The 24,007-nt window shown below is 48.7% G+C and overlaps 1 protein-coding gene across 1 annotated transcript in view; it reads right to left on the bottom strand.

Annotated features, from left to right (window-relative positions):
* Nucleotides 1–272: 272 nt before the first annotated feature.
* CDYL (chromodomain Y like) overlaps nucleotides 273–24,007 on the bottom strand; it is a 156,171-nt gene continuing 132,436 nt past the window's right edge. The window contains exons 3-7 of the mRNA XM_059937831.1: nucleotides 20,266–20,522; nucleotides 18,805–18,977; nucleotides 13,333–13,543; nucleotides 2,746–2,889; nucleotides 273–1,913 (exon numbers count right to left, since the gene is read on the bottom strand). Coding sequence (XP_059793814.1) covers nucleotides 1,755–1,913; nucleotides 2,746–2,889; nucleotides 13,333–13,543; nucleotides 18,805–18,977; nucleotides 20,266–20,522 — 944 coding nt within the window. The 3' untranslated portion in view covers nucleotides 273–1,754. The remainder of the gene's footprint in view (nucleotides 1,914–2,745; nucleotides 2,890–13,332; nucleotides 13,544–18,804; nucleotides 18,978–20,265; nucleotides 20,523–24,007) is intronic.

Here is a 24,007-nt window from a genome sequence, read left to right as displayed (position 1 = left end):
GGAGCCCCTGAGGCGGCCAGGAGGCAAGCCCCTGGCCTTGGCCCACTGGGCTCCAGCTGGGCCCAGAGGCTTTCCCCCTCTTTCGCTCTCTGGCCAAGAGGGGCAGTGGGGTGGCCCTAGCCAGCTGCCCTCCACCTGCTTCTGGTTACACTGTGGGCGTGGGTTTCCCTTAAACTGTCCAATGTGATATGCCCGTGTGTATACTTCACACAAAATGTAAACGTCTCATGAGGGACTTCAGAAGTGAAGAATTATCAGAGACACATTTCGAATGTGTTAAGAAATATTAGTTTTATTTAACCAGTTTTCACAGCTGAATATTTATTCTATAAAAACTTTACAGATTGTACAGTTTATATATAGTTCAAACTACTGAACGAAAAAAGTAGGTCCCACAGATGCAAAAATACTGCACCAGCCAATACATGGTAAAGGCAGATGTCCACGCTGTACGGCTCTCCACGAGGCCGGGAGGTGGTCGGTTCTAAGTATAAACTTCAAAACTGTACAAAAATAAGGTTTTGATTTTATTTCATTCTTCATACATTCAATATGATTGCAAGCTCAGAAGCCTACCGAATGATAGGCGTCTGGAATCAGGAATCAGTCCCCACTCCTGGCGGGAATGCGGACGTCTATTTACACAGGGCACTCTCGGACAGCATCCTGTACTTGGTATATTGTGTAGACATGAAAGCAGAGACCAAGAACATTAAACGTCGATACAAGGTAGTTCTTTCTCTTAAAAAGGAGTTTCTGCATTTAATAGTGTGCCGAAAGAATTTTAACTTATTAAATAAAATATATTCTAAGTGAACCTAAAAATTACACTTTATAAACATAAAAATACTTTATTTTTGGTGTAATACATCAATCATATCTGCAAATAGAAAACCAAAACTGTATATAAAGTAGTTCTCACCCAGCAACAAGAAGCACTTATATAGTTATTTTTTCAAATGGGTCAGAAAAACTAATTATAAACCCCCTATAACTTAGAGATCATACTTAGCTATTCAGTGATTCGCTAACACTGCAAAACAAGCTTTCCCTTAGAGAGAGAGTGGTTTCTTCCTGTTAACTGGGTAAGAATCGGACATATTTAAGAAAGAGGGCAGAATCAATTCATTTCTCAGCGTGAATCCTAGGCGTGTTTTAGTCTGGGGGTATATTCATCAGTGGGTGTATTAATCAGAAATACTTATCCTAAAAGAATAAGTCTTCCTTTCGATTGAGAATTTTCGATCTCTGAGGTTTTGTACCTTCCTGGAGACAGGGGCATGCCTCAGATCTTTTCGTATTTCTATTTGGGGTTGGGGCAGGGGGCGAGGTGGGCTAACACCTCTTTAGATTCTGTTTTCTAGAAGGAAAAAACAAGGAAAACAAACATTATTCCAGACTTTTCTGACACCCAAACCAGGAAAACACACTTCTTTTTTATACAGTACTAGCCAAAGATAACAAAAAGTAGAGCCTCAACGAGCAGCCCAGAGCTCACAATTACACTTTTATACTTGTGTGTATATTAAGTATAAAATAATGACGTTTGGACAAAGGAGCTTTGTAGTTATTTATTTTAAAGTTACAGTACTTAAAAACTCCTTGGTAATAAATAGCTTGGCTGTTTCAAGTCCTGCTTCCAAGCGTGAGCTCCACGTGAACCTGTTTCAGGCTGTGAGGGTGGGTCCGCGCCCCGGGGAGCCCCAGCCGGCCTGCGCGATGCGACTCCAGGGTCGTCTGGGGCAGCCCGGCCGTCAGAACTCGTCGATCTTCCTCTGCAGGTACTTGAGCATGGAGTCCATGCCCTGGGCCGAGCCCCAGATCTTCTTCAGCACCTCGCACTCCCGCTCGTTGGCCTGCTCCAGCTCCAGCTTCATGTTGCAGCGCACCAGGGCCTTGGATTCCTCGAGCACCTGTGCCAGACAAGGAGCTGTGAGTTAGCGGGGACTGTGGCTGCAAGGGCTGGCTCCTTGCTGCCCCCAAGCTTACGGAGGCAGTTAGCAAACCTGAGGAGCCACCTGGTAAGAAGGTGACCAAACAAACATCTTACGATACGTGTCAGGCCTGATATAGGTATAATGTGTATTTCATTCACTGTGGATACTGGACAAATTCTCCACTTCAAAGGGCTGTTAAGCTAATTCACAACAGAGCTGTGCTCTCCGTGCCCTGGTCCTGCCCCAGCAGCGCAACCAGCCTTGGGCCTGAGCTACGGCTGCGGGGACCCTGCCCCCAGCGTGGACCCTGTCCACGCCTGTGATACTCATTGAGAATGCCCGCCCTGGGGGTTTTCTAACCGGAATTTAATTTCGGTAATGAGCTGTCGATGCCTGGCCAGCTTAGATGGGAGTTGTGTCAGTTAATATGAAATAACATTTCACCCTGTAATTTGCTAAATGCAACTTTGTTAGAAGACTATTACCCAGCACACTTATTAAACAAAAACCAAAGTCCACTGAGGGAGAAATAAGTGCGGTTGTACGAAAGGGCTTTGGAAACTGTAAAGAACTTTAGAAACATTGCTTTTTGCAGACTTTCAGGGGACATTTTTAAGTGACTGACTCTCAGCTTGAACTGCACTCCTGGGCTCCTGGGTAACTGCAGAGGGAGGGCAAGGTCAGCAGAGGCCCGAGCCCGGCCTCCGGTGTCGCACATGAGGCAGCCGTGGGTGCCCCCTGTGCGCGCCCTGCAGGGAAAGGTCGCGGTGAGAGCACTGACGCACGGAAAAGAAGGAACTGGACGTACAACCGGGTTGCAGGAGGCGAGCTCCTTAATGCGGACCATGACTTCCTGGGTGAAGGTCCCGGGCCAGAACACCTGGGAGACCAGGCCTTTGCCGCACGCCTCCTGCGCCGTCAGCTTCCGTCCGCTGAGCAGCATTTCATTCGCCTGGAAGGAAGAAGAGCGGATGGCGCGTGAGACGCGGGAGGACGCGGCAGGGAGGACACAGCCCGAACCCTCAGCCCCTCAAAGTTCAGACTGTGCGCGAGTAAGACACGGGAGGTGCCGTCAACGGGGGAAGTGCCTACTGGCCGGCGAGTTTTCAAGAAGATGTAAAAGGCTTATTTTATGATGTAGACCAGAATCACCTGGACAGAACCAAGGAACCTAAATTAAAGAAGGTCTCTCGGCTGTAGATCTGAAGTTACTGGCATGTCCCTCCCCGCCTGCCGCTGCCCAGTGCCAGCCATTCCCACGTGTGGACTCATTCAACACACAAACCGGTTTCCCAGGCAACTGAGCAGTAAGCGAGGCTAATGGCAATTTGTGGTTTTAGGGATTTGCACCAGGCACGGAACTGCTACACCACGTTTTCTATGTCAGAGAGGCCAACGGCTGCCTGTTGTCAGTACACAGAGCAAGGCTCTAAGGGCAGGGATGTTTCTGCCGCAGGGTAACTTGGCAGCCACGCTCAACATCCACGTGGTGAAAATAAACTCTGCAGGACCTGGATGACCACTTAGTCTGCTTAAGAGGGTCTGACCACAGTTACTTCATAGGACTTGATGGAAGAAGTTCACATCTGCGTCTGTTAAAAAATCAATTTCATACACACACTTTTTTTTAAAACTTGGTCCTGGACTTAGGTCACTTTTCAGGTCTCAACACAGCATGTATGGGTTTTATCTCTTTCGAACGACAGGCTCAGATGCTGCAATAAGGAGAAAGGAGAGAGTCTATCTGACAAAGAAACCTCACCCTATTCTGATGTGACAATTTCCTCTCTGTAGTTTATCCTGAAGACTGATGGTCATGAAGAAGACTTGACCACGAGCTTCTAGGCTCAGGTAAAACATACTTTTTTCCAAAAGAGGTAAAACCCTTGTGCTGAAAGGCCCTGCTGTTACTGAGACCCCTCAGCTGACAGACCCGTGCACCTCCTGGAAACCACTGGTGAGGCTGGAAGGCAGATGCCTGCGATCTACTGGCCTTTCAACGTAGGGCGGGGCGCTGGGTCCCGCCTCCGAGCTCGTGTTGCTATGCACTCCTCTGCATCGTGCAGAAAGACCACACGCCGGTCACTGAGCATGGAGCACGTTCTCGAGACCGACTTGAACCCCAGGGTCTGAGCTCGGATGGTGGACGCAGATGCTGTGGGCCCCGGGCCGCCTGGAGTGGGAGTGACGGGGCGGGCGTCCTTCAGCCCCTTGCATGGGCCCCCCTCGCCGTCACTGCCTTGAACATCGTTTTCTACCACGTGGAGGTCACTTCCCGCTCCCCCCACCCCGTCTCCCCTTCCCTCTTCTGGACTCTCAGGCGTGGGGGCAGTGCCGGCCAGGCGCGACCGCCCCCCTCCGGCCAGTCCTGAGCTGTGTCCCTGCTGCCGCGGGAACGCCTGGCCCGACTCGGCCTTCCTACTCCAGGTGGCGGGAGCACAGGGCAACGTGGAGCAGCTCTGAACTGACCCACAGGGGAAGCGCAGCCCCCAGGCCCACCTGCCGCAGCAGTGCCTGGCCGTACGCGGCTCCCCCGGGCAGGCCTGGTTTGGGGGGGCGGCAGGGGGCGTCCACCACGTGAACCGAGTGGCCGGTGCAGCCGCTGTTCCGCTGCACCTCCAGCCGGACACCAGGGCCAAGCTGGCAGGTCCTGAGGAGCCGGCCGCTGGCCACGCCGCCGGTCCTCAAGCCGGCCTGGGACTGTGCCCCACCTGCAGGGCCTCGGGTGGCCCCAGACGAGAGGCCCTCCCCGCTCCGGCCCCGGGTCCCCGGCCGAGCCCCGTCCCACCCCTCCTGGGGCTGCCGGCCTGGCGGGCAGCGTGTGGACGCGCACTCCGGGAGGACTGGCACCAGGACTCCGTGTCCCCGCGGGCTGGGAAACAAGGGGCGGAGGCCGGCACGGCCACGGCAACCCTCCCTCCCGCTGATCCCCAGGGGCGCCATCTCCCCTCCTCGCAGCTCTGGGTGCAGCTGGTCCCAGAGGGATCACAGCTGCCAGCAAGGGTCCCATTGGCCTTAAAGCCACGACTGCTGCCCGGGCAGGCGAGGAGGGAGGCATGGGGGCCCCCAGAGCCCTGCGCTCCTCCCGCCCGATGGCAGCCGTCCGCGGACCAGGGCAGCGGCTCGGGCCTGGGCGGGCACAGGGCCCAGCGTCCCCCACCAAGATGGCCACTGAGGGCAGCAGAGGGGGCAGCTGGGGGGGCTACAGCAGGAAGGGAGACGGGGAGGAAGGGCCCTGAGACCAGATGTGGCCACGGGGGCTGTGGCTGGTCCCACGTAACTCCTCCTCTTCTACGTTTCTTTAAACCCTTTAAACGTTCTGTTCAGGAGTGAGTTTAGACTTACGGAGACATGATAAAAGCAGCACAGAGAGCTCCTGGGACCCGTCCCCCAGCTGTCCCTCACGGTAACACCTCATGGGACACCTCGCGGTGACCAGAACCAGGAAATTACCGTCAACACGAGGCTCTTGGGACTGAGGCACGCACCCTCTGCCGGTCGCGCCAGGTTTCCCACCGCCGTCCTTTCTCGGACCCAGGATCCCTGCCCTGGGCCGTCAGGCCCCTCCAGGCCGCGATGGTTCCTCGGCCTTTCGGCGAGTCGTCCGACCGGGCGCCCTGGAGGCACTGCGCGGCGTTTGTGGGTGGTGCCTGCTGCCAGGGCTGCTCCAGTGTTACCGGGTGCCCAGGACGCCTACTTCTCCCAACTGCAGTCACTCTTTTTCCACCATCAATGACGAGCGGATGCAAACATCCTTTTCCTCGTCACCTGGTAGCCCCCGCCCGAGGTGGGCACCCCTGTCTCATCCTCCTCTGCGTCTCCCCCAGGCATGGGGGGGGAGTCCTGCACCCAGAAGCGCGGCCCCGCACATGGGCAGGAGGAGGTGGAGCCCACGGCACAAGGGCGACGGCTGGACACGGCTGTGCCGCCCAGATCTGGCTGCCCGGCCGCTGGAGACGGTCGGCACAGACGCCAGGAGCCCTGGGGACCCTCTGCCGCGGGGCGACACCGCAGCCCAAGCTCAGTGACGAAGGACACAGCAGCCAGCCACTCCAGCCCACGGCGGGACGCGTGTCCCAGGCCACAGGTGCCCAGAGCTTCCCACGGGGGCGGGGGTGAAGCTCTGCACGGCCTGCCGCGTGCCAGCCTCCCCCTCAGTCTCTGTGCCTGCGACCCCAGCCCGGGACCCAGCCTGTGCCCGATTACGGCTCCAGGAGTGAGGAACACACCATGAACTTTCTACAAACCACAAGCTGCAACGCAAACACAAACTCTCGTTACCGGTGGGTTCAACAGCTAAGAAATAACCCCCGCAATCCTGTGGGAAAAGCCCTCTCATCCTAAGCAGCTTTGCTCCTTCATGCTTTCCCTTCAAAGTGCAGCTTTCAGGTTTTTGGGTCAAGAACCTGTTGATTGACAGACTCTGGGAGGGCTCACGCCAAGAAGTACTTCCCAGAACTTCTGCTGCCAGTGTCCTTGTCCCCACGGTGAAACAGAGCTACCCCACCCCCCGCCTCTGCAGGAGACCTTCCAACACTAGCAGCCGTGTGGATGAAAGGCTCTTGGTGCTCCAGCCAGGCATCAGGGCTGTGCCTCTGAGGTGGGAGAGCCAACTTCAGGACACTGGTCCACAAGAGACCTCCCAGCTCCACGTAATACCAAATGGCGAAAATCTCTCAGAGATCTCCATATCAACGCCAAGACCCAGCTTCACTCAACGACCAGCAAGCTATAGTGCTGGACACCCTATGCCAAACAACTAGCAAGACAGGAACACAGCCCCATCCATTAGCAGAGAGGCTGCCTAAAATCATAATAAGGCCACAGACACCCCAAAACACACCACCAGATGTGGACCTGCCCACCAGAAAGACAAGGTCCAGCCTCATTCACCAGAACACAGGCACTAGTCCCCTCCACCAGGAAGCCTACACAACCCACTGAACCAACCTTGGCCACTGGGGACAGACAGCAAAAACAACGGGAACTACGAACCTGCAGCCTGTGAAAAGGAGACCCCAAACACAGTAAGATAAGCAAAATGAGAAGACAGAAAAACACACAGCAGATGAAGCAGCAGGGTCAAAACATACCAGCCCTAACAAATGAAGAGGAAATAGGCAGTCTACCTGAAAAAGAATTCAGAATAGTGATAGTAAAGATGATCCAAAATCTTGGAAATAGAATAGACAAAATGCAAGAAACATTTAACAAGGACGTAGAAGAACTAAAGAGGAACCAAGCAATGATGAAAAACACAATTAATGAAATTAAAAATACTCTAGATGGGATCAATAGCAGAATAACTGAGGCAGAAGAACGGATAAATGACCTGGAAGATAAAATAGTGGAAATAACTACTGCAGAGCAGAATAAAGAAAATAGAATGAAAAGAACTGAGGACAGTCTCAGAGACCTCTGGGACAACATTAAATGCACCAACATTCGAATTATAGGGGGTCCCAGAAGAAGAAGAGAAAAAGAAAAGGACTGAGAAAATATTTGAAGAGATTATAGTTGAAAACTTCCCTAATATGGGAAAGGAAATAGTTAATCAAGTCCTGGAAGCACAGAGAGTCCCATACAGGATAAACCCAAGGAGAAACACGCCAAGACACATATTAATCAAACTGTCAAAAATTAAATATAAAGAAAACATTAAAAGCAGCAAGGGAAAAACAACAAATAACACAAGGGAATCCCCATAAGGTTAACAGCTGATCTTTCAGCAGAAACTCTGCAAGCCAGAAGGGAGTGGCAGGATATACTTCAAGTAATGAAGGAGAAAAACCTACAACCAAGATTACTCTACCCAGCAAGGATCTCATTCAGATTCGATGGAGAAATCAAAAGCTTTACAGACAAGCAAAAGCTAAGAGAATTCAGCACCACCAAACCAGCTTTACAACAAATGCTAAAGGAACTTCTCTAGGCAAGAAACACAAGAGGAGGAAAACACCTACAATAACAAACCCAAAACATTTAAGAAAATGGGAATAGGAACATACATATCGATAATTACCTTAAATGTAAATGGATTAAATGCTCCCACCAAAAGACACAGACTGGCTGAATGGATACAAAAACAAGACCCGTATATATGCTGTCTACAAGAGACCCACTTCAGACCTAGAGACACATACAGACTGAAAGTGAGGGGATGGAAAAAGATACTCCATGCAAATGGAAATCAAAAGAAAGCTGGAGTAGCAATTCTCATATCAGACAAAATAGACTTTAAAATAAACACTGTTACAAGAGACAAAGAAGGACACTATATAATGATCAAGGGATTGATCCAAGAAGAAGGTATAACAACTGTAAATATTTATGCACCCAACATAGGAGCACCTCAATACATAAGGCAAATACTAACAGCCATAAAAGGGGAAATTGACAGTAACACAATCATAGTAGGGGACTTTAACACCCCACTTTCACCAATGGACAGATCATCCAAAATGAAAATAAGGAAACACAAGCTTTAAATGATACATTAAACAAGATGGACTTAATTGATATTTATAGGACATTCCACCCAAAAACAACAGAATACACATTTTTCTCAAGTGCTCATGGAACATTCTCCAGGATAGATCATATCTTGGGTCACAAATCAAGCCTTGGTAAGTTTAAGAAAATTGAAATGGTATCAAGTATCTTTTCCGACCACAATGCTATGAGACTAGATATCAATTACAGGAAAAGATCTGTAAAAAATACAAACATATGGAGGCTACACAATACACTACTTAATAACGAAGTGATCACTGAAGAAATCAAAGGGGAAATCAAAAAATACCTAGAAACAAATGACAATGGAGACACGACGACCCAAAACCTATGGGATGCAGCAAAAGCAGTGCTAAGAGGGAAGTTTATAGCAATACAAGCCTACCTCAAGAAACAGGAAACATCTCGAATAAACAACCTAACCTTGCACCTAAAGCAATTAGAGAAAGAACAAAAAAACCCCAAAGCTAGCAGAAGGAAAGAAATCATAAAGATCAGATCAGAAATAAATGAAAAAGAAATGAAGGAGACAATAGCAAAGATCAATAAAACTAAAAGCTGGTTCTTTGAGAAGATAAACAAAATTGATAAACCATTAGCCAGACTCATCAAGAGAAAAAGGGAGAAGACTCAGATCAATAGAATTAGAAATGAAAAAGGAGAAGTAACCACTGACACTGCAGAAATACAAAAGATCATGAGAGATTAATACAAGCAACTCTATGCCAATAAAATGGACAACCTGGAAGAAATGGACAAATACTTAGAAAAGCAGAACCTCTGAGACTGAACCAGGAAGAAACAGAAAATATGAACAAACCAATCAGAAACACTGAAATTGAAACTGTGATTAAAAACCTTCCAACAAACAAAAGCCCAGGACCAGATGGCTTCACTGGCGAATTCTATCAAACATTTAGAGAAGAGCTAACACCTATCCTTCTCAAACTCTTCCAAAATATTGCAGAGGGAGGAACACTCCCAAACTCATTCTACGAGGCCACCATCACCCTGATACCAAAACCAGACAAAGATGTCACAAAGAAAGAAAACTACAGGCCAATATCACTGATGAACATAGATGCAAAAATCCTCAACAAAATACTAGCAAACAGAATCCAACAGCACATTAAAAGGATAAGTGGGGTTTATTCCAGGAATGCAAGGATTCTTCAATATATGCAAATCAATCAATGTGATACACCATATTAACAAATTGAAGGAGAAAAACCATATGATCATTTCAATAGATGCAGAGAAAGCTTTTGACAAAATTCAACACCCATTTATGATAAAAGCCCTGCAGAAAGTAGGCATAGAGGGAACTTTCCTCAACATAATAAAGGCCATACATGACAAACCCACAGCCAACATTGTCCTCAATGGTGAAAAACTGAAACCATTTCCACTAAGATCAGGAACCAGACAAGGCTGCCCACTCTCACCACTATTATTCAGCATAGTTTTGGAAGTTTCAGCCACAGCAATCAGAGAAGAAAAAGAAATAAAAGGAATCCAAATCGGAAAAGAAGAAGTAAAGCTGTCACTGTTTGCAGATGACATGATCCTATACATAGAGAATCCTAAAGATGCTACCAGAAAACTACTAGAGCTAATCAATGAATTTGGTAAAGTAGCAGGATACAAAATTAATGCACAGAAATCTCTTGCATTCCTATACACTAATGATGAAAAATCTGAAAGTGAAATTACGAAAACACTCCCGTTTACCATTGCAACAAAAAGAATAAAATATCTAGGAATAAACCTACCTAAGGAGACAAAAGACCTGTATGCAGAAAATTATAAGACACTGATGAAAGAAAGATGATACAAATAGATGGAGAGATATACCATGTTCTTGGATTGGAAGAATCAACATTGTGAAAATGACTCTACTACCCAAAGCAATCAACACATTCAATGCAATCCCTATCAAACTACCACTGGCATTTTTCACAGAACTAGAACAAAAATTTCACAATTTGTATGGAAACACAAAAGACCCCGAATAGCCAAAGCAATCTTGAGAATGAAAAATGGAGCTGGAGGAATCAGGCTCCCTGCCTTCAGACTATATTACAAAAGCTACAGTAATCAAGACAGTTTGGTACTGGCACAAAAACAGTAACATAGATCAATGGAACAGGATAGAAAGCCCAGAGATAAACCCATGCACATATGGTCACCTTATCTTTGATAAAGGAGGCAAGCATATACAGTGGAGAAAAGACAGCCTCTTCAATAAGTGGTGCTGGGAAAACTGGACAGGTACATGTAAAAGTATGAAATTAGAACACTCCCTAACACCATACACAAAAATAAACTCAAAATGGATTAAAGACCTAAATGTAAGGCCAGACACTATCAAACTCTTAGAGGAAAACATAGGCAGAACACTCTATGACATGAATCACAGCAAGATCCTTTTTGACCCAGCTCCTAGAGAAATGGAAATAAGAACACAAATAAACAAATGGGACCTAATGAAACTTAAAAGCTTTTGCACAGCAAAGGAAACCATAAACAAGACCAAAAGACAACCCTCAGAATGGGAGAAAATATTTGCAAATGAAGCAACTGACAAAGGATTAATCTCCAAGATTTATAAGCAGCTCATGCAGCTCAATAACAAAAAAACAAACAACCCAATCCAAAAATGGGCAGAAGACCGAAATAGACATTTCTCCAAAGAAGATATACAGATGGCCTACAGACACATGAAAGAATGCTCAACATCATTAATCATTAGAGAAATGCAAATCAAAACTACAATGAGATATCATCTCACACCAGTCAGAATGGCCATCATCAAAAAATCTAGAAACAATAAATGCTGGAGAGGGTGTGGAGGAAAGGGAACACTCTTGCACTGTTGGTGGGAATGTAAATTGATACAGCCACTATGGAGAACAGTATGGAGGTTCCTTAAAAAACTACAAATAGAACTACCATACGACCCAGCAATCCCACTACTGGGCATATACCCTGAGAAAACCATAGGTCAAAAAGGGTCATGTACCACAATGTTCATTGCAGCTCTATTTACAATAGCCAGGACATGGAAGCAACCTAAGTGTCCATCGACAGATGAATGGATAAAGAAGATGTGGCACATATATACAATGGAATATTACTCAGCCATAAAAAGAAATGAAATGGAGGTATTTGTAATAAGGTGGATGGAGTTAGAGTCTGTCATACAGAGTGAAGTAAGTCAGAAAGAGAAAAACAAATACAGTATGCTAACACATATATATGGAATCTAAGGAAAAAAAAAAAAAAAAAAGGCCATGAAGAACCTAGTGGCAAGACGGGAATAAAGACACAGACCTACTAGAGAATGGACTTGAGGATATGGGGAGGGGGAGGGGTGAGATGTGACAAAGTGAGAGAGTGTCATGGACATATATACACTACCAAACATAAAATAGATAGCTAGTGGAAGCAGCTGCATAGCACAGGGAGATCAGCTCTGTGCTTTGTGACCACCTAGAGGGGTGGGATGGGGAGGGTGGGAGGGAGGGAGATGCAAGAGGGAAGAGAAATGCGAACATATTGTATATATATAACTGATTCACTTTGTTATAAAGCAGAAGCTAACACACCATTGTAAGGCAATTATACTTCAATAAAGATGTTTAAAAAAAAAACAAAAAAAAACTACAATGAGATATCGTCTCACACCAGTCAGAATGGCCATCATCAAAAAATCTACAAACAATAAATGCTGGAGAGGGTGTGGAGAAAAGAGAACCCTCTCGCACTGTTGGTGGGAATGTAAATTGATACAGCCACTATGGAGAACAGTATGGAGGTTCCTTAAAAAACTAAAAATAGAACTACCATATGACCCAGCAATCCCACTACTGGGCATATACCCTGAGAAAACCATAATTCAAAAAGAGTCATGTACCAAAATGTTCATTGCAGCTCTATTTACAATAGCCAGGACATGGAAGCAACCTAAGTGTCCATCATCGGATGAATGGATAAAGAAGATGTGGCACATATATGCAATGGAATATTACTCAGCCATAAAAAGAAACGAAATGGAGGTATTTGTAGTGAGGTGGATGGAGTTAGAGTCTGTCATACAGAGTGAAGTAAGTCAGAAAGAGAAAAACAAATACAGTATGCTAACACATATATATGGAATCTAAGGGGAAAAAAAAAGTCATAAGGAACCTAGTGGCAAGACGGGAATAAAGACACAGACCTACTAGAGAATGGACTTGAGGATATGGGGAGGGGGAGGGGTAAGATGTGACAGGGTGAGAGAGTGGCATGGACATATATACACTACCAAATGTAAAATAGATAGCTAGTGGGAAGCAACTGCATAGCACAGGGAGATCAGCTCGGTGCTTTGTGCCCACCTAGAGGGGTGGGATAGGGAGGGTGAGAGGGAGGGAGACGCAAGAGGGAAGAGATATGGGAACATATGTATATGTATAACTGATTCACTTTGTTATAAAGCAGAAACTAACACACCATTGTAAAGCAATTATACTCCAATAAAGATGTTAAGAAAAAAAAAAGAACCTGTTGATTGCAAACTCTGGTTCGTTTGGGTCACAAACTGGGTATTTACTACTCGTGAGTATTGGCGTTAATTACACAGAGACAGAGACTCCTCACGGCAGGAGGGCCTCTTCCATAAACAAACAGTCTATGAACCAAACCATGAAAACCTTCCACGAGCTCCTGAATTAAGAATGTGATTTCATGATTTAAGAACAAGAACTGAATTACAAGTGCATTTGATGGAAAGCCCCCCCCCCCCGCAGAATGACACCTTGTATATATTTAGAAAAACAGTAACCAAACTAGACTTCTTCAGGAAGTTTTCTAAGATGATTTTTTAAAAAGAGGTACTCACAGATGCTCCTCCCATAATCTTGGGAAACATCACGGTGGAACAGCCATCTGGACTCTGTCCGAAGGTAGTGTAGGGTGTTTGGAACCAAGCCTTTTCATTGGCCCAAACCACGTCACAGAGAGGCAGTATGGACGCCCCTAGTCCAATGGCTGGGCCGTTCACGGCTACAATAATAGGCTTCTTAAACTGAATGAAAGTATTCACGAAGTTTCTAAAATGGAAAATAGGGGAATTACTCAAAACACTGCATATCTGAGCAACAGAAAAATCTACTTCTATGGAATTCAATACACCAAGATGTGAACTCTGTGGGCATCACCGTGACTTGGAATTCGCTGATGGCCCTCTCCCCGCTGCCGGGGGCCCTGGGTTTATGTACCGTGTGCTGCAAAGGCTTAACGGTGCCCTGGACGCCAGGCCAGGGTGGCTGTCGCCATAAGACCTGTGTGAATTCTGCGGGAACAGCACAGCGGAAGGTGCTCTCGGCTTGGGCTCCAGGGCCAACCTGTCTTCCCCTGACGGCAGGAGGAGCCCAGGAAACACGATGGGCTTCGGAGGACCAGTCCAGCAGCTCTCCCGGAGGAGACCTGGCCTGGGGTCACTGCGGTAGCCTGTGCTGGGCAGAGACGCGGGGCCTGGGGTCAGGAACCCCAGGGTTCCAGTCCCAGGTCTGGACTCAGTCTGGGATTTCAGACGGCTCACTGATTAACTGGAAACACAGATATTTCCTGAGTTTATACAGAACTAGATGGAATGAGTTGTGGGACGTAGGGATGAGAAGCTCCCAGGCTCGTGTGAGACGTGAGACCCGACAAGAGCATCGCACGGCCCGGACACAGAGGGCGTGGGTTCTCACACGGCCCCGCCGACGCCGGTGGGATCTGCTGGAGGGTCAGGCTGGGAAGGCGGGCTGCTCTGCGCTTCGGTTCAGGGCCAGAGGGTGCGTCTCCCTCCCCTGCACCGGGAGCTAACTACGTTCAGAGGTTGCGTCTTGTGAAGATTTAACGTGGTGAAGAAAAGGACAAACACACCCGAAATAAATACAAGATCATGCCTTTAGGGCCAGCTATGTTCTAGATCAGAATTCTGTCCAGAACTGCAAATTCTAAAGCTGACGACCCCCAGCTTTAGTACCAAAAATAACAGTCTGGGTGCTGCTCCCTACAATTCAGCAATTTAAAAAGAAGGCAGATCTGTTCAGGTCGTCCCTGAAAATCACAACTTAGCATCTAGTCTCCCCTCCTCCCCAAATACTGGCACGAAGGGTCGTGTCTTTTTTGGATGGCAGGGTGGGGAGGTTTGGAGGGAGGGAAGGGAGTGTGTGTGCGTGTGTGTGTAAGTAACGGGGAGGGGACCCCAGAGTTTGGCAGCCTGCAGGCCTCACTCTGGGGACTCTTCTCAAAAGCCCCTGCAGGCAGCACAGACCTCAGCCTGCCCCAGGGTCCCCAAAGGTTGTGGGGATTGAGAATTAGGTCACTCAAATGAATGAGCTGCAGAGACTTTTAAATGAGAGCCTGGGGCACTGTTAGGAAGATCACACTGGGTTTTAAGGACGCAAAGAGAGCCAGACAACCTTTACAATAGGTCCTTGAAATAATCCTAGACCATGTACATGAAGCTACTTCAGTTCTGCCACTTTTTGAGGATTCTGGGTCAACGAGTCGTGACGGAAATGCCTTTTCTATGCTCAGTTACCAATGACCCTTGAGAAGGTAACTGCTGTCTCCCTGATTCAAAGCAGACGTTTTCCCCGAGTAGCCCCACATTCATCTGCTCACGTGAACAGGGGCAAAGTGGTAGCTTAACATGAAAGAGGTGATCAAAACAGTGTAATAAAGGGATTCTATAGAGAAACGGTACAAGGAATGAATCCTTCTCACGTTATATGTCGGTATAAAAGAAAAAAAAATCTGCTTCTAAAATACATATTGCAAAATCAGGCTGGAGAAATTGGAACTGAATTTTTCCCTCCTAAGAAGATGATTTTATATTTATTTTTGCTTGGATTGACAATCTAAACCCGGGGCTCTTTCTGGGAGGAGTAGGAATTAACCGACTCACTCTGGAGTGAAGACCATCGCCCCTTCTCAGAGGATTCCACTGCGCCGTCTGATGAGCTCTGAGATGCCAGAGCGAGCACGGTCCACAGAGAAACCCCTCTCGTGTGAAAATAAAACCAAAAAAAAAAACAAAGAAAACCCCCCAAAAACCCCAAACAGAAGTTCACAGAACTGCTTTTCTGTTTAGTAGAAACTTCCCCGAGCCAAGAAGGCTTGGCCACACGGCAGCGGGAGACGGGAGCTGCCTTCCGGCCCCGGGGTGGCTCTCGGGAGCCTGGCAGCCGGGGACTGTCTGCCCACTGCTTTGCGGGGCGCAAAGCAAGTGTATTTTAGAACTTAAAATGCATGAACGTTCAAATGTGCTCAATGCGACATACTGAGTTTAAACTTCGGTTTCCTCTGGATTACCTATGAATTGAGTGAAAGGCTGTGCTGGGAACAGCAGGGAAGGAAAGAGATCATATTTGCCACAAAAAGACTATTAAACAAAACCGAAATTCTCTCCATTCTTTTGAAGAACATTTACTACCCCACAGACCTCACCAAGCTAGAAAATCACCTAAGAACAACAGTCTAGGAATTGTTTTGGGGAAACCAAGAACTGACCTGTTAAGGGCCAGTTCATTGCCATTTCTCAACTGAGCTCCCCCTTCACGAGAGTGTCTGGAACGGGACTGAATGGGGAAGAGGTCAGGTTCTAGGGGACGTTTCCTCTCTGGCTTTGCTCCCTCCCCCAAATCTCTGCTCCTCTCGCCTCCTTTTGGGGAGAGGAGGCTCCTGGTCCTTCAGACACGAAGCAGCAGCTATTGGTCCCCACAGACTGCAAAAGCCTAACGTTATAAACTGATCCCTAATAACTCTTTTTATCACTAATGTGCTGAGTATTTTTATTACAATTAATCTGCAAACTGGTTACTGCCAAGAATCCCAGCAACGGAATTAGCCCCTACAGATACTTAAGAATCTAATAGTTTAGACCTGACCTTCCTATTTCCCACCTTTCTTTTGGAAACTCGCTGCGATTGATGTTCTTTGCCCAAAGTTTTAGGGAATTCGAGACGAGACACCACAGAAACAAAAGATACACGTAGTAATAGCTTTATGTGTATAAGCCAACCTTACACACATAAAAATGAATTTCAATGCAAATGAGCAAAAGTAAAGGTTAAGTCAATCTGGTGTAACTATTTCTGGATCCTGCCTGAGTGCATTCAGAAAAATTCACATTGACAAAAATATATCATTTAAAGAAGAACTGATTTCCTAAAGCAAGATTTGGCTTTCCCCTAGGATACCAATTCAGCCTTTTGGGGGGAGTGAGGAGAGTCTGGAGTTTTGGAAATGGAGTGGGTGGCTGAAGAAAATAAGCATTTAAAGTTACCTAGAAGTTCAACACATGAGATTGCTCTTGACCTATCCTTCCTCTACTCTGTCTAATCCCAACAATACAAGCCTTTGCCCCAGTCAAGGGCAACCCCACCCTGGAGGAGCGGGCCAGAAAGTTTATTAGTGGAACTCAGGGGACCGTCTACGGGGGGAGTGAGCCAGAACGGAGGCCGACAAACCCTGTCTTCTCACTCAGCAGAGCCCCCAAATCACACAGTCAGGTGGAAAGTCAGTGTGATCTTATGGAAAATACACAAAGTCACCACCTGAGGCATAAGCATCTGTATTTTAAAAATGAACAGTAAGTTCCTATGATTCATCCTGAAAGGGTGGGATGGGTCAATAATTAGGAATATCTACAAGTTATCCTAAAGTTACTGACGACTTGTCAAGGAATTACGTGCATTGATCAAGCAGTTTACTTTGAAACTGAGTAACAAGGTGGTCCCATCTAGTACACTGCAAGTTTGAAATTATTTAGGAAGCCAGAAGCAATGCTTAATAAAATCAGATTATAAAATTTCAAACTATTTTTGGAAAAACAACTACCCTATGATTGCCTAAAAAATAGTAGTAATGTTCGAAAAGATTAACGAACAGATAATGCCTTGTACACGTGCACGCACGTGTATATAGTATGAGAAAACATATTAATTTTGAGAATTATTGAAAATATTCTAAAAGGCCAAGGCAATGCCCTATAGTCCCAAGGTGTGGGGTTCCAGGGCTCTTCTGACGGGCTGTTTGGGGCTGCGCCCATCGGAGCCACCTGGGGACATCTGTTGGAGAGAGATGCCCCGCCTACTCCAGGCCAAGACAGGAAAAAGGCTTCCACCGTCCTGCTGTGCAGCCCTCGAATGGTTTAGGGACCAGAAAGCCCAGTGCCCTCAACGTCAGTGCTTAAGAGTCTCAGCCACGCGGGGCCCAATGATTATCGAAAGCAGCTCAACTTCAACTCTCCAAATAACCAAGGATCTTGGAGAAGATTCAAGCAACGTTATTGCCACTTGGCGAGTCCGCATCTCTTTAAATGTTTTCATCCTGTAAGTGACAAAGACACACAAAGGGTTCTTTGGGGTCCCTGAGGGATATGACATTTCTAGGGAGGTAGGCAGGGCAGTACAATAGTCGTTCTGGCTGGTGACTGCGTTTCATTCACTTCAAATAAAATTAATCTCTGAAAAATCAGACACTTTTAATTATGCTTATAGTGATTAGCATGAAATACATACAAAATATGTACCTGCATATGTTTATTGCAGAATCACGTGGTTCTAAAGAAAGCTTCCTGCAACGTTATGTTATAGGAGTAGAAAATCCGAAAACAGAGGAAATAGAAATATCGAAAGTTACACTGCTAAATGGGAGAAGTTGCAAAACAACACACAATATAATTCCACTTATTTGAGAGAATTAAAAATACACCTGTATTATTTGTGTGTGTGTGTGTGTGTGTATGGAATGCACATCTGAAAATGTTTGAAAAAGGTTGGGGAAGACATACAAATAAACAGTGGATGCCTTGTTGGGGGTGAAAGAAAGGGAACTCTGTGTATCTGTATCATCTAGTTTTACGTGTAGCTGGAACTCAGGATGAACTTGTGTGTACTGCTTGTACTGAAAAAACCTTCTCATGTGATGTTATGGAACTAGTGTGTCATAAAGTCCAGCCGATTTATTTTAGAGTCAAGCAAACGGTAAGTTACCACGTGAAAAAGAGAGAGCGTCTTTCTTCCAGGGCTGGCGGCAGAGCACACGGAGGGCGGACGGCCGGAACCCCGGCCACGTGCTCCCCTGCGCTCGGCCCCTGGAGCGCCCCCCATCGAGCGTGTGCTGGGCTCCAGCCAGCCTTGACGTGAGTCATTTGCTCAAGGCGAGTGGCCCACAGCAGAGACAGAAGATCTGACCAACTGTGCTACCGGCGAGTCTCAGGGGAGGAGACGCACGCCCTGCTCGCAGGCCCGTCCAGACCCGCCCCACGGGGTCTGGGTCACGCCGGCGTTCACGGCGGACCAGGTGTGCGTACCTGATGGCCTCGGCCATCTTCGTGCTCTCTCTCTTCCGGTCGTCCGTCAGGCGCCGGATGAAGTAGATGAAGTCGAGGCCGCAGCAGAAGACGCTGCCCACGGCACTGAGCAGCACCAGCTTGCTGTCGTCGGCGGCGGCTGTGCTCAGGGCGCTCTGCACTTCCTTCATCACCTGAAAGGCACCGGGCGTCACGGGCGCGAAGGGAACCCTGAGGGCGTCTTACTACTGCACCATCTCGGTCCACGGAAAGTGCACTTACAGCCTGATACTGTTGCCTGCATCTACCAAGTAACTCGCAAGTTTCTTATTTTCTGAAGCCAGCGATTGGGAATAATGGGGACAGAGTGTCATCACGTAACAAATTACGAACGGAGCATAACTAGAGAGATGTGTGAATCTGAGTTACTCAACGGTCCAGTCCTTGCGGCTCTCGGTGGGTGAGTTATGTATTCTATCCCCTTGGCATTTCTACAGTTTGGACAGCAGGTGGCACATGCAACCAGTTCAAACAAACTACTAGTTTGGTTCTGTTTGGTTTCATTTGACACCAGCCTCCATACTTGGGGCAGAAACCCCAAGTTTAGTGCGTAAGGGTAATAAGTACAAGCACATCAGCATGGAGGCATTTTAGAAGGGCACAAACCATTTAAAATGGTCTCTGTGAAGGACTTACAAATAACCAACGGTCTAACGATGTACCGGGGACCAGCCCTGAGCTGGTCTGTCCCGTGATCCTGGCCAGACACACTAGCTTTCTGTGGTTTGGTTTTCTCGTCCAGAAAAGGCTTGACCTAGCTGTTCACAAGCAGGAAACAAACAACTACCAGAACTTACAATTTTAGGCATGATATAGTGCAGGTTCAAACACTTCCGATTTTAGATACTTCACAGAACTAAGTTTTCGAGGCTCTGCGAGCACCAGTCTCCCTCGATCCTGGGAAGCTGCCTTTACCGGGTACGATCAGTAACAAATGCACTGGTATCACTGCAGCTGTTAAGTTCCACTGCGTGGAGCGCTGGGACCGACTGGGAAGGATGGTGAGATATTCGGAAGGCTGGACCTGGGGCTCTTTAATCTTGTCTGAACAGAGAGCTCTGGGACCTGACAAAAGCTACAGGATGGCGTGTGCACACGCTTTACACGTGACTTCAGGGAGGCCCCCTGTCCCCCCCGATGGATGAAGAGCTCCTGGCCGGGAGGTGGAAGCACAGGGGCACCACCGCCACCTCCCTGTTCACAGCCAGAGCCCCGAGCAGGAAGCCGGGCCCTCACCGGACCACACCGTCCCCACATATAACGGGGAGCAGGCCTGCCGCGCTGCCCTGGCTTCCACCGTCGGGTGAAACAGCCCGGGGTGGGGATGGGGGATGAGAAAGGGCGCACGAGAGAGAGCAGGGACCGGGCCCCGCAGGCCCCGAGAGGCAGGAGGCCCCGAGCGGCCCCAGGGACGGCGCTCACCTCTGGGTTGAGAGAGTTGTTCTCGGACGACTTCGTGGACAGCAGGATGTGAGTGAAGCCGTCCTGCTTCCGGACGACGATGTCCCTGTACCTGTAGGCGCTTTCCGTCTGCCTCACGCTGAAACGCAGCCGCTTGTCGAAGGGCTGGTCTCGTCTGTCGTCGATGAATTTCCTCTTCCCGGCCGTCACGCCCGTGACTGACGTCTGCAGGTTGGTCGTCCCGTTGGCCGTCAGCGCGTCCATGAATGGGGAGGAACCTGCCAGGGGTCCGAAAGCACAGCAGTCGGTGAGGTCTTGCCATCAACTCGCCTTTGAATTAGGGAAAAATGCTTGCGACAGACCCAGGATCGACTGTGTTAATTTAAGAAGGTTAAAAAGTAGAACCTTTGGAGAGGCTACTTTGAAAGGCGTTTGTTTGCCTTCCAAGTCTGACGAGGAAATCACCCTCGCACTGATCCCGCCTAATAAAACAGAGATGGGAAGGAACGTGCTGAAAAGAAGCTGCAAAATTTGAGACTTTTGAGGAATGGAACTGAACTAGAATGGGTCTCATGAAGAGGACACACTCCGGGCTTGAGAAGTTGAAAGAAGAATGGAAACTGCTTCAAAGAAATATCTTCTTATTAGAGCCGAGGCTACCTGCCATTTAGCCGAAATTTCTTCTGGATGAAGAGCCACTCGTACAGACGCGTGAAGCAGCCCCCCCGTTTCTGCGGGTCCACCACCCCCTCGGGCCACTCTGTCCACTGGTCCCAGTTCTACTACATTGTCAAACAGCCTTTTCAACGGCTGGAGACAGCGCTCTCTCCTGCCACCGAAGACGTCCCGCTACTTCTCCCTCCTCGGTAGGTTGCTGTGTGTCAGCCTGACTGCTATGCTTCACTCAGCCTTAAGACACGGCCTTCCGGACTCAGTGCTGCTTAATACGGTAAAGTCAAGAGTTTGATACTTTCTTAGAGTTGCCAAGAAATGTCAGGCTAAGGGCTCAGGTGTTAAGGCAAATAATTATGCTCCTATTGGTGTGAATTGTCTAAATATTATCTAACCTGGTAATGAATGTATAGAGCCTTTGGGTGGAGGAAGAAAGGGAAAGAAATGCAAGGAACTGGATCAGGCTTTACTGATAAAATGAGCAAGGAGAGAAGTTCTCTGAGGAGAAGAGCGGGATGAATTACGAGTCAGGAATATTTCCTGCGAAGTGAAAGAAGACAAGCTGGAGCCGCTGGAGAAGACTTGTGAATGGATGTTTGGAGAAGTCAGGTCATCTCCCTGGTTAAACAGGTTGACTTTCATTCAGTTAGTAGAACTACTTTGGAGGTTTTAAGAATTCGAAATAAATTCATTTTTGGGAAAATCTGGGAGAAGTTCTAATAAATATATGGTGCAAGACGCTGAGACTATAAGAAGGTACATGGTAATAGGCCTCCCCCATCAGCCCACGACCCCCTGCCCTCCACAGCCACTGTGTCTGGTTTCCAGGTGTCTCACAGAGTGCCCCAGGTGTATATCAGCAAATATGAATTTAAATGCTTCTCTCTCACCCGCCTTTATCAAACACAAATGGTGGCATATTAGACACAGTGTTTTGGATTTCTGTAATGCATTTTACCAGCAATTTTTTGATACTACAAACAATGCTGCAATGCATAACCTTGGCTTGTGTTGTCCCTTCCCATGTGCTGGCCAATCTGTAGGATAAGTTTCTAAAGGATCTGTAACGGAAAGAGCATTTGATGAGCTGTTACCAGTGAGACAGGGCACTGCTGAATCTTTCTGAGGAAGCCAGCAAGGATCCTTTCTGTTTCTTTTAACCTTCAGCCTCTCCGCTACCAGGTCCCCCCACCCTCCCGTCTGTGCTTACAGACGTTCTCCGCTCTGAGCTGCTCTTCCCAGCACTGCCCTCTCTTCTCACGCCCGTCACAGCCTCGCCTGGGCTGTCCTTGCTGTCCCCACTTCTCCCTCTGCCCATCTGCCCTGAGCCGGAGTCTACACGAACGGACAACTTCCCGGGTGCGGGGAGGAACGGGCCACGGATGAGGCTAACCACTGAGCCCGGTGCCCGGGAGACGGGGCGTCTGCAGGGAGTGTCACAGGCAAGCGTGGTTTTCTCCAGTTACCGCTGGAGTGAAGAGGCGCCAGAGCCCAGCAGTGGGGCTTGTGGTAAGCGGAGCGGGCGTCCAGAAATGACAGCGGAGCCGAGAAGCAGGAGCAGTGAAGGGGAGAGAGAGCAGCGAGCCCGCCTGGGAGCGGGGAGGGCCACGCGCAGGGCCAGGAAGGCAGCCCCGGGCTGCCCAAGGGGAGGGAGAGGCGCCACGCGGCGAGGATGCGTCAACAGTGACGTACGCCACAGAGAGGAGGAGGGGAACGGGGAGGTCATGGGGCAGGGGGGTGGGGAATGGAGAGGTCATGGGGCGGGGGGGTGGGGAATGGAGAGGTCATGGGGCGGGGGGGTGGGGAATGGAGAGGTCATGGGGCGGGGTGGGGGTGGGGGTAATGAGAGGCCACTATTAAACCCGGGAAGTGGTCTCACCGGAGGGCAGAAGCCAGAATGCAAGATTCAATGTACGACAGACAAAAACTGTTATGCAAAAAACATAAATGTTCAAACCGAGAATTTGTTAAAATGCAGTTTTAAGGACCCCAGAAGAACAACTGCAGGTGAGCGGGACTGGTATTTACGTGACAGACGATGATGATTCCCCTGCCTAAAAAGAGGCCCCATCAGGAATAAGCCCCCGCAGAGGCAGGCAGGGAGGCCACCCGGCCCGGGTGAAGGGTAACGGGCGGCCCGTCTGGGGCTCCGGCACTTCCCGGAGGAGCAGATTCTCGGGGCGGCACTTGCCGGTGTGTTTGGATCTTGACGTTACCAACCCTGAGTGAGTTAGCAGGTGCTGTGTCAAAGCGGCAAGAACGAGCCTGGTGACATGGGGAAGCCCTCTGCGTGCCGGGTGCCCGCCGTCCACCAGGGCAAAGCCGCTGGCTTTGGATCGGCCCTTCCACCCCGACCTGCTCCTGCTTCGCAGGGTAAAGCCACACACTCCTCGACTCTCCAGGAGTTTTCCTGGTGGCTTCCTTCCACAAAAGCAGGGTTTCTAGGCTATGGGTCCATGTAGGCTTGATACGTGAGCTTTGGAAAAAGCTCAACATATTTGAGGCAGCAGGTCCCCCGGAGCTCTCCGTGGTTCTGCAAATTTACCCGTGGATTTCTGTTGGCTCATGCCAACCAGCACTGCTGACTCTGGCCTTCATGTCCCTGTTAGAGCTCTGCTGAGTGGCTCAACCCCCAACCCCACGCCAATATGACCCCCGGGACCCTCTGTTACCTGCCTGTAGGACCCTGTTCAGGTGGAGAAGTGCTCACAGCAGGACTGACCTCAGACTCACAGGCGCCAGCACTGGGCCACGTCCCCCGTGACGTGCGTCCCCCGTCCAGGTCTGTGCTCCCCCAGGGCCTCTGGACTCGCTCTTCCCTCTGCCTAGAACGTTCTGGCCCTAGAGCTCCAGACGGCTGCTTGTTTCTGCTCATCTGCGCGGCAGCTCCTCGGGAGGCCCCGGCCCCCACGCTTGCGGCGCCCCCGTCAGCATCCACGCGGCCCGGTCTGTTTCCCTCGCGGTGCTCCTCACCCCAGCTCATTGTGTCTCACCTGACTTCTACTTACGCTCCGTAAGCTCCTGAGAGCAGGGTCCCTGTCTGTCTCATTCACGGCCGCACCCCCGGTGCTTGGAACACGCGGTCGCCACT

Source organism: Balaenoptera ricei, chromosome 11, assembly GCF_028023285.1.
Source record: "Balaenoptera ricei isolate mBalRic1 chromosome 11, mBalRic1.hap2, whole genome shotgun sequence".
Lineage (NCBI taxonomy): Eukaryota > Metazoa > Chordata > Mammalia > Artiodactyla > Balaenopteridae > Balaenoptera > Balaenoptera ricei.
Note: the sequence above shows the minus strand (reverse complement) of the source record. Positions and strands in the feature narration are given on the sequence as shown.